Source organism: Prinia subflava, chromosome Z, assembly GCF_021018805.1.
Source record: "Prinia subflava isolate CZ2003 ecotype Zambia chromosome Z, Cam_Psub_1.2, whole genome shotgun sequence".
Classification (NCBI taxonomy): Eukaryota; Metazoa; Chordata; class Aves; order Passeriformes; family Cisticolidae; genus Prinia; species Prinia subflava.
Window position 1 is genome coordinate 37,636,560 of NC_086283.1, and position 13,666 is coordinate 37,650,225.

The window sequence follows — 13,666 nt, forward strand, 5'->3', positions numbered from 1 at the left end:
CTGTGCAAACATAGCCTCTGCCCCAGAACACCCGTCCAGCTGGAGCTACAAGTGCACTTCTGTATACCTTCACAAAAAATCTTATTCTCTGCATGATATGCAAGTTCTTTATAAATACATAGCCATGATGTTCTACCAGCTGTTTCCCATGTTATCCATCTTACTCCATGGTAAGAACCATATAGATTTTGGTGTGAAAATTTCTGGTTCAGTTTGCCCCATTCACCTAAGAGAGAGAGTGTGGAACAACTCAATTCAGAGGAAGAAAAACAGCCTATAATTTCAGCAATACAATTGATTGAGAAAGATGGTATATCTCTAAGGAATTATGTTGAAATAGAAAATGAAAAGGTGAGTGGTTTCCCTGTAGCTGCATCTAAAGAATTCCAATATGATGTTACTCTTGCTTTTGTTTAATTATTTTTCCTCCAAAGGAAATGAGGATTTTCTCTGGAACATTGAACACCATCTGCTCATGGGTCAAGCTAAGCAAGTCTCAGAGGACTCATAATAGCTGCCCTGAAGAATCCTGTGCAGCTGTGAAACAAGCCACACCCTTGTACAAGTACATTTTGAAATGCCTGTAATCAAATACTATTGCCCCAAGCTGAATACAGTAAGACTGATTGTTTTGACTCACTGCTGCACTCAGCCTCAGTCACCTCACCAGGATGATGGGAAAATGAACAACCCCAGAAATCTCTTACTGCCCATACGTTTGTTGTGGAGGTTGTTTGGTATGCAGAAAAATGAAAGCTGCATTTGTGTATGATGAATTTAAATTAGTTTATGTCTCATGCAGGTTAACTCAGAGATAAGTCCATATGTTTTACTTCATATATAATTCCACATTATAATTATTTTCCTTATATTTTGCTTATAAATTTCGAGGGAAATGCAAAATGTTCAATAATGGTTGTCCCAGATTTTATAAAGTGAGTATGTGGCATCAACCCTTTGGCATTATTTAGTTTCCTTTTCATTTCTTTTGTCTATGCAGCAAAAGAAAGAAGAAAAAAAATGAGGGAAGAGGAGAAGGAGGGAAAAAAGATAATGAAAATACAGTTAGACTGTTTTGGTTAAGAAATGTAAGTTCAGAAACAGCAGAATTAGAATTGCCAGAAATTAAGTCAAGGCTTGCCCATTCTTGTTTACATTTGAACAGAATGTCCCAGTGATTTTTTGAAAGCCAAATCTACATCCATGGGAATTACTCCTAGAAATTTGATCCCATTATCTTTTCTGACATGTCAAAATTTATTATGAGTATCACCATACTCATTAATAGAGGTACCCACAGAGTAAATACCAACAATAGAAAACATTGGGGAAAATCCAATCTCCCATGAACAAAGGATGAAGAAATGCCAAGATGTTGTTTTGGAACAGCAAAGAACAGAATCTTCAGAAGATTCAGTCTGAGTCAGTGTGCAACAACAGTCTTGTCAATAAACCAGATCTATTGCATAATAAAGCAAAAAAGAAATTTCCTTGTTGCGCTCTCCTGCTGCTGTTATTGTAGAGCTAAACAGTTGGAGAAAGGGGAAAACGAAATTGTCTAAACAATGCTTTTCTATAATGAGAACCCAAAAGGTCATCTGCTGTTGTTTTAGAACATGGCTTATTGTGTTTCATTCTTCGCATTATATGATCCTCTGGAAATCTCTCTGATGAGTTTTATATCTAGTTTTTAACCTTCATCTTTTTCTTTTCTTTTCTTTGTCTTTTCCTTTTTTCCTTCTTACTGTGAAAGTAAATCCTAAGGAAATACAGTTAACAAAGAAGAAGAAGCAAAGACCCACCATAAGCACTGCATTAATACAGCTGAGACTTCTAAAGCACTGGAAGCTCTGGAGTTCCCAAGCAGCTCATTTCAGAAGTCCCAGAAGACTTGCAGCCTTCAGCATTTGACCAGGAAACTAAGCTGACAGAAACCTGCTTGAAATCTCTTAGAGCAAGGTTCTTGCTAACACTGCAATTTAAAACTACATAAGGAGTTATGTGACTGATTTCAGTCAATTATCTTGCTCCCGTTTAAGGCTTCATCCTCATGTGCATGAGTCATTATCAATGGCTTTGAAGCTACAAGCTATTGTGCCTTTGTGGGGTTTTTTTGTTTTTTTGTTTTTTTGGTTGGTTTGTTTGTTTCTTTGTTTTGTTGCTTTGGGGTTTTTTGTGTGGTTTTTTTGTTTTGGTTTGGTTTTGGTTTTTTGTGGGGCTTTTTGGGTTTTTTGTGGGGCTTTTTGGGTTTTTTGGGGGGTTTTGTTTTTTTGTGGGTTTTTTTTTGATTTTTACTATTTAATACTTGTTACAGTTTTCCAATGCAACAAAATGTTTCCCTAGTACTATTTTTTAAGGCAGACACTCCTATCTTACTTTCCCTATGCATTCTCTAAACCAAGGATTTAATACAAATCTAGCTGAAAAAGAAGACACTTGTATGTGCAAACTGTCAAACATAAATGAAGCTCGTGTTCACAGTCCTGCCCTTTGGCAGAAGAATAACATCTGCAAAATATGTTTTTTCAGTTGTACTGTTTTCTCTAAACCATACCGACAATTAAATGTAGTACTAATAACACAAATCAGTCTGCTAAAGCTGGATTCCTTTTACTCATATGTATCTTAATAGAGGTCAGTGAGATACACCTTGATTTGCTGGGCAGAAAAGAGGTTGCCTTTCCAGCTACAACTCATTGCACTAATTACACTACACTAATTGCACTATTACACTTACTTCATGGAACTAAAATCTGAGCACAAAATTGACTGGTTGCAGAACAGCCCTGTGATGAAATGAAAAAAGAAATAAAACCAAAACCAAAACCAAAAAAGCCTCACCCAACCAAATAAAAATCTTGCTATTTTTTTCACCTCTTCTTTAGAATGATCAAATACAATAAGGTATATATACGGACTCAGTGTTAACGGGGTAGTCGGAATCAGTGGCTGGCACTGAGCTCACTTTTGCTTATCTTAGCATTTCCCAATTTATTCTGGCCCATTTTGTGACAGCCACAGCTGGTCTGAAGCTGCACAGATAAACCTGGGCATAACAGACCCGAGCTCGACCAGCCTAGTTCGTTAGAGAACAGAAGTTATCAAGTCCTCGGATAAGGCAGCGATAGGTTGGATTTGAACTCAAACGGGGGACCCCAGCCAACCCCATTCAATCTTGAATGCAGACATCTAATTGACCAGTGAGCTGGGGGGTGTCAAGACCTCCACCAACCAAATGTTCAAGTGCGGGAATTTTGACGCCCCTATAAAAGGAGGTGTCCATCAATAAACTTTGGCTGTTGTCGCATGAGCTTTGGGGTTCAGTTGTGTGCCTGTATCCAAAATTGTAACAATATCAGATGAAGGTTTTTCTAATTTAGTGGAAAACAGATAAACTGAGAACAACTTGGTTTAATAGCAGTAGGCTGTACTTTACTGATTAAAGATGACAAAGTAGGAGGGATGAAATTGCTAGTTATTTGTGCAACCTGAAAAGAAATATGAGGCTTTTAAAAGCTGTCAGTGACAGGGATACAAGCCTTCATCTTGCAGATGTTCTTTGATACTCCTGTCATAATACTACACTGGCCTCAGAAAAGTTCCTGGAGTTTTTTGGGGGCACTAAAATCCCTTCATCTCAACCTGTTTGAAGGATCAGTCCTCACGGCCTTTAGTGGGTGCAATTTTCACCCATAACAACCTATCTTTTTAACTATTTACCACGACAGCATGATAACATGATTTGTCAGTAATTAACCATCCCATAATGACTGGAAATTTTACAATTACAAATATTTTTCTCTACTCATGTTTCAAAATACCATCAGTCAAAGCAGATAGAACTTATCTTTCTTTATTGTAGTTCTTTAAAAGCACAGTACAGTGATTATGCTTGATTCTGATGCGCTGATGTTCTGATTTGTTTAACATTTACAAGAAATATTTGCCAAGATATGAAAGACATTCAACTCCCTGCCACTGTCCCTCCAACAATTTCCCTCCACTGAAAATATATATGGGTAATGAGGGATAAGTGAAAGGTAATTAAAGCCATCCCATTTAGAAGTGAGGTAATTTTAAATAATCCTTAGCAGTTGGTAGCACATCAGGCAGCTTCTTTGGAAACACAAGAAAAGTTTAGAAAATAAAATACAAGTACAGGATACAAAAAGGTCAGACTTTGTACTTTATTAGCTTATTCTGTAGGTTTTTCCCTATATAAATATGTGTGTGCATATGTATATGTATATGTATGTGTATGTGTATGTGTATGTGTATGTGTATGTGTATGTGTATGTGTATGTGTGTGTGTATGTGTATGTGTGTGTGCACATATTCTTATATATTTATAAAAATACCTGTACTGTGGTGCTGTGTCAACATAACTGAAGTAGCTGTGGTTCATCAGAAACATTTAACCCACAGTAGCACAGATCTCAGGACAATTTTATTTACTATGCAGAAAATTACTAAGCAGCAAATGGTGAGAAATCAGCAGTGAAAACTGCAGGCCTTTTGCCCCCCAGCTTTGGCTGAGTGGTCCATGAAGCACTTGGCTTTGCATACAGATAGTCAAGCATCACTCTGTGCTGATGTCTAGAAACAGCAGTTTGAAATACCTTTGAAATCCTAGATGATGTGCCAGAGAACTGACAAGAAAGGAGGTGGAAAAATGGGATAATAGCAAAAAGAAGCTGGAGAGAGAGGGTCATGCAGGGAGACACTTCCACATCCATACAGAATACAAAGCCAGGCATTAGAGATGAGAATTCCTCATAGATTTGTCATACAAACTTCTTCCTCTTAGTATGTCTTCGAGTTCAGTTAAAATCCCTGAATGCTTTCTGTGGCAATTCTTAGCTATTTTCTTACCTATTCCTGCCTGTAAAAGTCTGGTGATTCAAACATTGCTCACAGCTAAATTCAGCACTTTTGAAGTAATATGGAAAAGGAGATATGAGACTTAATCCAAATGCTTGGACAGAAATTAGCTCAGTCAAGCTAAAATATTCTTGTTACTGGTCCTTGGTTTAAAGAAAGCAGATCTCCATTTTAGGGAACATCTAGAAAGCCAGGGATCTGTTCCTGGGATGTGTGCCAACACTGAGACAGTCATACAACTGGGTGAGAAGCAGCACCCAGTATATTTTTCTGACTGGGTTCAGGGTCAGTGCACCAGACTGACAGACACTCAGTTAAGAAAGAAACCATGGCACATAGTGCCCGTGACTCATTGCAAAGGGCCTGGTACCAAAACATTTTCTACAGAGTTGCTTATACCAATAATGTTAACAATGGCTCTGCCCTGGTTTAATTTCTTCTCAGTAGATGGTACAAGTGTTGTGTTTTCGATTGGAATGAGACACAAATGTTTTGGGGTTTTGCTACTCCTAAATCAAGGACTTTCCTTCTTTGTCTTGTGCTCTATCAGAGAGAAGGTAAGCAAAATAAAATGGAAGGGAACATGCCTGGGACAGGTGACCTGAAGTGACCAAAGGGGTATTTCCACACCACAGAACTTAATGGCCAGTGTATAAAATGGTAAGTAGAGTTATTCTGGGGTCAGGAAGGGGTGTTTGGCATCAACCAGCCAGTGGAGACAAATTGCATTGTTCATCACTTAAAAAAAAAATCATTGTTAGGGTTCTAATTATTAAGATTATGATTATTTTAAATTATTATTTTATTTTATTTTCAAATTCTAAGCATTTTTTATCTCAATATACAAGTTTCATTTTGAATCTCCTCCCCATTCAGCTGGGATGGAGAAGGAAAAGAGGAGGTGAAACATGGTGTTTTGTGTCCAGCTGGGCTTAAATCCATGACAGACTCATCTATTCCCTGAGCCTCCCTCTGTGTAAGGTTCAGAGAAAGTGAAGTCTGAGCAATAAGAGCTGTAACTCTTAATCACAGCAAAAGGTTCATAGTTGCCAGCTTTCTTTAGCTTTGTTTCCCGATCCTACAGATGTGGCTCCATAGTCACAGATCCAGTCATTTTCCTGCAAAAAACCTCTGCTTTGAGACGGACTGTAGAGAACATAGAAGTATTCTGGGTTTTTTTAGAAAGGAATGTCACTGCAAAATCTTTTTCATTATTTCACATAGCTATTTCATGACAATGATACAAAGAAGATACGTGAGAACATTTAGCTCAACCATTTTTGTGCTATAAGAAAATATGAATCTGAATCCAAGTGCATGAATATTTGTACAAATTTAAAGTATTTAAATTTGTACAAATTTATAAATTTTAAATTCTGCTGTACTCTGTTTGCCACATGGGATTTTAAAGATGAAAATAATGTGCAACAGGGATTCTCCTGAGAAAGGAGATCATTCCTCCCTTGGGCAAATACAGGATCCTACTAAAAGACACGTCTAGAAACTGGAGAGATAAAAAGAGGGAAAAGAGCAAGTAAAAGACAGCCAAGCCTCAGACAAATCACAAAATTAATTAAATTGGAAAAGAACTCTGAGATCATTGAGTCCAACCTATGACCAAACACATCAACTAGACTATGGCACTAAGTGCCACACCCAGCCTTTCCTTAAACACCTCCAGGTCACTGCACTATGTCCCTGGACAGCCCATTCCAATATCTAGTCACTCTTTCTACGAAGAACCTCCCCTGGTGCAGCTTGAGACTATGTCCTCTCATCCTGTCACTGGTTGTCTGGGAGAAGAGGCTGATTCCTGCCTGGCTACAATCTCCTTTCAGGGAGTGGTACATTGATAAGGACTCTGCTGTCTCCAGGCTCAGCCTTTCACAGGGCTTGTGCTCCAGATCCTTCATCAACTCCATTCCACTTCTTTGGACGTATTCAAGCACCTAAATGTCCTTCCTAAATTGAGGGGTCCAAAACTGAACCCAGCACTTGAGGTGTGGCCTCACCAGTGCTCAGTGCAGGAGGACAGTCACTGCCCTGGTCCTTCTGGCCACATTTCTGACCCAGGCCAGGGTGCTATTGGCTTTCTGGGCCACCTGGGCACAGCTTGCTCATGGTTAGCTGCTGACAAACAGGCACTTTTTTGCTGGGCCACTTTCCAGCCACTCTTCCCAGCCTGTAGCTCTGAATGGGCTTGTTGTAGCCAAAGTGCAGGACTCAGCACTTAGCCTTGTTGAACCTAATTCTGCTGGTGTTGGCCCATCAACCCAGCCTGTCCAGGTCCCTCTGCAGAGCTTTCCTGCCCTCCAGCAGATCAACATGCCCATAGAACTTGGGGCACTTATCATTCACAAGTTTGTGAACGGTAGACTCAATCCTCATCCAGATCAGTAAAGACAACTAAACAGGACTGACAGAACATGAACAAAAAACTCCTACCTTCTGGGAACTAGAGGAAGTTATAGAATTGGCTGCAATTTAAAAAGGTAGGGTTACAGCATGACAAAAAATCATGAAATACAGCATTTTCAAAGATACAGTGGGCAGGGAGATACTTGCTTATAAACTTTAAAATTTTAATTCTGTCAAGTGTAATAATTTCCAGTTCTCTCATTTTCAAAGGTTACTGTTTTAGCTTATACTCTAATAAATGAAGTCCTTTGGCATTCTTATGTGAATTTGATTTCAAGGTCTAATCAGACTCAAAGCTTAAAGCAACATCAAGAGTTCCTGAGCTTATAAAAACATACTACTGGAGGTAAGAGAGTTAAAACACCCAAGAAGTTAAAAGATCAAGCTTGCCTCTCAGAAGAATTTTTTTATATATAAAAAAAATTTAAAAATAAATTTTTAAAAATAAAGAAAACCTTACAAATAGATGAGTTCATAACAAGACAAAATTCACCCAAAAATCAAATTCCAAAGCTTACTGTGGTTCCCAAACTCTAGAGAGTTCAGCATTTGCTGCATTCTTAGTATATACAGCTAGACCTCATTTCTGAAAAATCTTTCCGTTCATGTTCTGAAAAGTTTTATCTTCGTAAAACAGTTAAACAGAGGGTGTTTTTCTAATAGATCTGCTAAAGTACAGATAAAGTTCACCTAATATGCTGAAAAACATAAGCAGGCAAATTCAAACTGTAGATATTGACAGAGATGTATAGTATCATGAAGAGGTGAGCAGAAAGAGAAATCTGAATAATTACATAAAATCTAACTCTTTCCAGTTTCATCCTGGTCACTTGTCACTCTCCAACACTTACAGAACAAAAATGCAAGTAAAAGAACTAAAATAGAAATCTTTGACAGTAAAGCAGCTTTCTAATTTGTCATGTAGCCCTGACAATTTCCATGTTGTTGGAAGTTGGTGAACCACATCCATTTGCAAGCTTTGGCCTAACTCATCTTTTTCTGAGATCAGAAGCTAGAATTATTTAACGACAAGTATCAGCTTTTGTTCACAAACTTTAAAGGTTAATTATGCTACATTCACTGGACTTGTACCCAAGAGATTGCCCAGAACTCTATAAGATGTTATAAAATACCCCGTACTACTCTAAAAATAGCCTCTAGAATCATCATCTTTTCTACTCTTATTCAAAGAGACTTCAACCTTTGCAGCTGAGCAATGGGGGAATCAGCAAAGGGACAAGTGAAAGAGCCCTTCTATGTCACTTACGTCTTTCACTTATCATTGACCTCCAACCTTAAAAAAAAACAAACAAAAAAACCAAACCAAAACAAACCCCCAAACAAACAAACAAAACCAAAAAACACACACAAACAAAGACAAAAGACAAAAAACAAAAAAACAAAACAAAAAACCCACAAACCAAACCACAAACAAACAAACAAACAAACAAACAAACCCAACAAAACAACAACAAAAAAAACCACAACAAAACACTGCTTGGTGCCATTTATACAGACAAATTTACCTGTATTAAAAAAAAATAATAATCACATAATCCCAAAGATAGAACTGTTCATACCATATATAAACACTCACTGCTAATTATTACAGTAATCAACAGTATAGTACTGGTTTATACTGTGACTTGGGAGTCACAGTATAAAATACAGGCATTTTTGTGTAGAATTTGTCACATCTGAGGGAAGCTCTATCCTAATATTTCCTTTGAAGCATAAAAACCAACATAGCTGAACTCACTTTTTATTCAGTGCAAGTAGAAAATGAACTTCTCTAAACATAGCTATACTCTTGGCTATTAATTGTGCCCATGGCATACAGGTTAAGAATAAAACAGTTGGTCAGACACCACCATAATGCAAAAATGGGTTGCCTGCAGGAGTAATCACTTAGGAGAGAGTTAGGGTAACAGGCTTCACTACTTCTATTACTTTAACCAGTCTTCCAGCTCCCACATGTGAGGAGTTCTTACCAGCACACTGTTGTTCTCAATCCATTTCTAAGGCTGATACTGATTCTCAGCATGTAATGAGTTTGGATTTGGAAATCTCCTTGTCACTTTTTCCACTAGTGTTCTTGTTTGGAGAAAACAAACCAAGTGCTGTAGTTCAGTCTGTCCCCTTTTCTACATTCTGTCTTTCAAAGTCCTCTTGTATAAATAAGTCTTACAGTGCTCTTCAAATCAGGAATTTGCATTGATACTATTTATGAAAATTCTTGCAGATATCTCATAGAGTGCTCACATTGACCGAGATAGAATAAGCTGCACATTCACTAAGCTTGGGATGATTTCTGGCACTTTCTCAGAATGCTGGAAAAGTTTTATATTTGATTTGGGCAATGAGTCAAACTGAGTGATTTTCCTCTATTTAATAATTTTATCAGAGTGTACGGTTTTCCCTTGTTTTTCAAAGAATGAGACATGGATATCGAAAGAAAACAACTGGAAAATTGTTTCACTGCATAATGACACCACCAACCCACAGTTTGGCTGCAGTTGGAGAAACTGATTATGTTACACACATTCCTTTTGTTTAATATGCACAAAAAAGCATTTTACCATAAAGAAAAAGACATGTTCTGTGAAGAAATATTGATGTTTATAGCATGGAATACAGCTATGGAGCATTCCCTTATATAACACGAACATCAGCAATGGTCTTTTGTTGCAGACCTCACTTATATTTCTGAGCTGAGTTGGTGTCTATAAACATGGGACTAAACTTCAGACAACACGGTACACGGAACAGTGTAACTCATTTACATCAAAAGCAGGTATCCCTGCTTACCATGCACAGTACAGATTCACACACAGATATGTATATACAAATAATATTTATAAGTCCACCTACGTGTGTGTGTGTGTGTGTGTGTATACTTGCATATACTTAAATGTTAATACAAAATTCAAGTATTTACTTCTCACATGAATTCCCTTTGTGTGAAAAAACCCCACAACATTCAATTATGTTATCTTACATTGGAATGATGCACACTGTATCTTGCTCTTTTATTAAAGACAGATGAATATTCTCCTGCTAAGGGTCTACCCTGAAAGCAACCTCCTATGATGTCTTCCTAAGAAAAAATTATACATTTGGTTTAAAAAGAAGCTGTGTGTTTAGTCTTTTCTGCACGCGAAGCATGTAATTGTGATACAAAATCAGTAAGTATATTATCCTCATATCCTAGAATAGCTATCATCACAGATTAAATTTGCTAGAAAAGGAGCCAGAAGGAAAAAAAAAAAGGCAAGAAAGAGCAAAATATTTATCTATGTATCTCCACTTAAATGCATCTTGTTCTATGAAGATACACTGTTTTAATAAAGACAGTTCTCTATGCTTATATATGGCTTTGAAAGACCTGTGATAATCGTCAACAATACAGCCATTCTCAAATTTGGAGCAATCTGGAATATAACATATTCATTATTACAAGAGAAACAGTTCAGTAAAACTATCTGACATGACAACATAGTAATACTTTTTAGCAAAGAATATATTTAATAACAAGAGATGGGGAACTTAAGGCTTGATTTGGTGTTAAGGCTTTTTATCATAGAAATTAAATGGAAAATAACCATGCACTTTTTCTCATTCTGTAGCAGAAGCCACTTCTGTCCTTCAGCTGGGAATTGCAGAGTCTCGGAAAAAAAAAAATAATGTAGTCACTAAGCAGACATGCTTGAGCCAGCTCTGCCTGAATTAGAAACTGAAGCAAAGTCCAACTGCTGTACTGAATATGGGTGACACACTTGTCTCATTTCCACCAAATGAGGAGTCCTCTGTCCATTTCTTCACTTGACTGTGGACATACCCCCTTAACTACGTGGAAGAAAATTAAGTACAAATCAAAACAGAGAGTACAATGCCTAGTTCACGCTTTTTTAAGGAAATACTTACAGATCACCGTAGACAAGGCCATAAATCTGTGCTGTGCTGTGATGGTAGATTCCTCTCAGGACAATTAGAAGAAGGATAACAACAAAAGCTGGAAGCCCCCAACTCAAAAGGAAGTAAAGCAGATAGCGCCTCTCTGTGTGTTCATCATTCATCACAAGGACATACCAGAAATTAACAGCCTGAAGAATAATGCACAAAAACAATCAGTAGATTTGCTGGTGAAAAACTCTACCAAAAACTGAATCACTCTGAAAGTTACAATGGAGCATATTTCTGCCCCGGTACATGTGTATGCATAAACACTATTCAATAAAAATACTTTGTCCTCACTTTTTTTTCTTGAGAAATGAAAAGACATTATAAAAGCAATATGCTTATTTATATAACTATTTTGAATTAGACTAATATAGAGGTAGAAATAACCTGCTTAGTAGAGAACACTATTTTTGCAATGTAAAATAGCTTTTTGGTGTAAAAGTCACTTTTTTCTCTAGATATTCATACCCTCACATAGAAGACTGGCATATAGTATTTCTAAATCTGATGTGTATTAATTATTTTGTGTTATTGTTCAGCTACATGTATTTTGTAGGAAACACATTAGGTTCCTTTGATGGTTCTGTGATCTTGTTTTGGGCTCAGCACTACAAGACAGGCATGAAGCAAGTCCATGGTTCATAAAGATGACTGAGGGATAGAAATCTTCTCCCATGAGGGGAGGCTGAGAGAGCTGTGGCTGCTCAGCTGGAAAGAGGATGCTCAAGGGGATCATATCCATATATATAAACATCTGATAGGAGGCAGTGACGAAGAGGGAGACACTCTCTTGAATGATGCTCAGTGGTGGGCCAAGAGGCAATGGGCCCAAGTTAATATACAAGCTCCATCTGCATACAAGAAAAAAGCTTTCTTACTGTGGGCGAGGTCAAACACTGGGCCAAGATGCCCAGAGGTTGTGGAGTATATGTCCTTAGATAATCAAAACCAAACTGGCCACAGTCCTGGGCAATCTGCCTCAGCTGTTTGAGGTAGGGTGTTGCACTAGATAGTCTCAAAGTACTCCTAAAACTTCAATGGTTCTATGATACTGCGTACTATATGCATAAGAATTTGAGAAAAAACTGCAAATAAATGAATGTCAATTCACAGGCATCTCTAAAACAATCTGTGTTTTCTTATGATCAACTCATCATAATTTGGTTTAAATGCATACATGAATCAAAACAGTGAAATGGCTGAAACCCCTTGAAAGAATGGGCAGTATGAGTACGGAAATCCTTCAAGTAAAACACAATACTTACCATATTGCTTGGATATTTAAATTTTCTTTGAGATGTTCATAGTAGAAACACTGTCATGTGTGAGCATTTTTTAATGCACATCTACACACTACTGTCTAATAAACACCTAATCTATCCATAATAAAAATATTTTTTGAAAATTTTTTCTTCACTTTCTCCACTTCAAAAATGTTATACCACCTACAGGTCTGCATGATATATTATTATTTCTGGCCTTTTATATGAGTGAATAAGGGATTAATTGTCCTTTTCTGCATATAAGGTATCTAATTTGAGCTTGTGCCTTTAAGCATGAATTGTCAGTCAAAAGAGACAGGACAGGCACCTTAAGGCACTCATTAACCCTAACCCAAGCAAAATCATCTCTCTCCATGGTCTACACAAGGGTTTCATATAATAATGTTGACTTACATGCTTCATTTTCAGCCATCTACTTTAAGGATAAGTAAAAATTCATATACTGTGACAAGACAATGCAGTGTGATTATTTTATTGAGGAAAATTTTGTACATTTCCCTTAGCCAAGGGCTGGTCTTCCCTTTGTTCAGGAACACCTACTTTTCACATTCAAGTGCTTAATTAGTTGTTTCTGGATTCCTTATGTAAGTATTATTTGCTAACAATCATTTCAGATTTTTATTCTGTGATTTATACAGCATGAATACGCAATACTTCCTCTCATTGGTAATAAAGTACATTGCATACCAACAACTTGTTTACAAAAGGTTAGTAAGTGTTTTAAATGCTTGTTTAGAGAATAAGATTTCATAGCTATGTCCATAGTATATAATTATATTAATTATATAATAATTATTATGTCTTTTTTAGCTTTCATTTGGTGATTGGTGCTATATGAACAAAGGCAAAGTTTATTTTGTGTAAAAGGCCACTGGTAAATATCACTACATAATTGCAACTATCCTGTGTAGGTTGAAAGAACACAGAAAAACTAGTAATTCCATTGCTGGACATGCATAGGAAGAAAATATTAAACAGATGAAAACGGTATTTAGACAAAAATCCATAGCTTGTGGAAGGATTTGGTTGTTCTGTTCACTTTTATGTGGTATTGAAAACTCATTCAAAATTCTTCACTTAATGTCAATAAACTTCAATTCAACTTCAAACACTTCAATTACATG

At 37.0% G+C, this 13,666-nt stretch overlaps 1 protein-coding gene across 1 annotated transcript in view; it reads right to left on the minus strand.

Annotated features, from left to right (window-relative positions):
• Positions 1 to 13,666, minus strand: part of ADGRV1 (adhesion G protein-coupled receptor V1) — a 264,541-nt gene that overhangs the window by 61,639 nt on the left and 189,236 nt on the right. Inside the window, exon 85 of the mRNA XM_063423040.1 lies at positions 11,224 to 11,402. Within this exon, the coding sequence (XP_063279110.1) occupies positions 11,224 to 11,402 (179 nt within the window). The remainder of the gene's footprint in view (positions 1 to 11,223; positions 11,403 to 13,666) is intronic.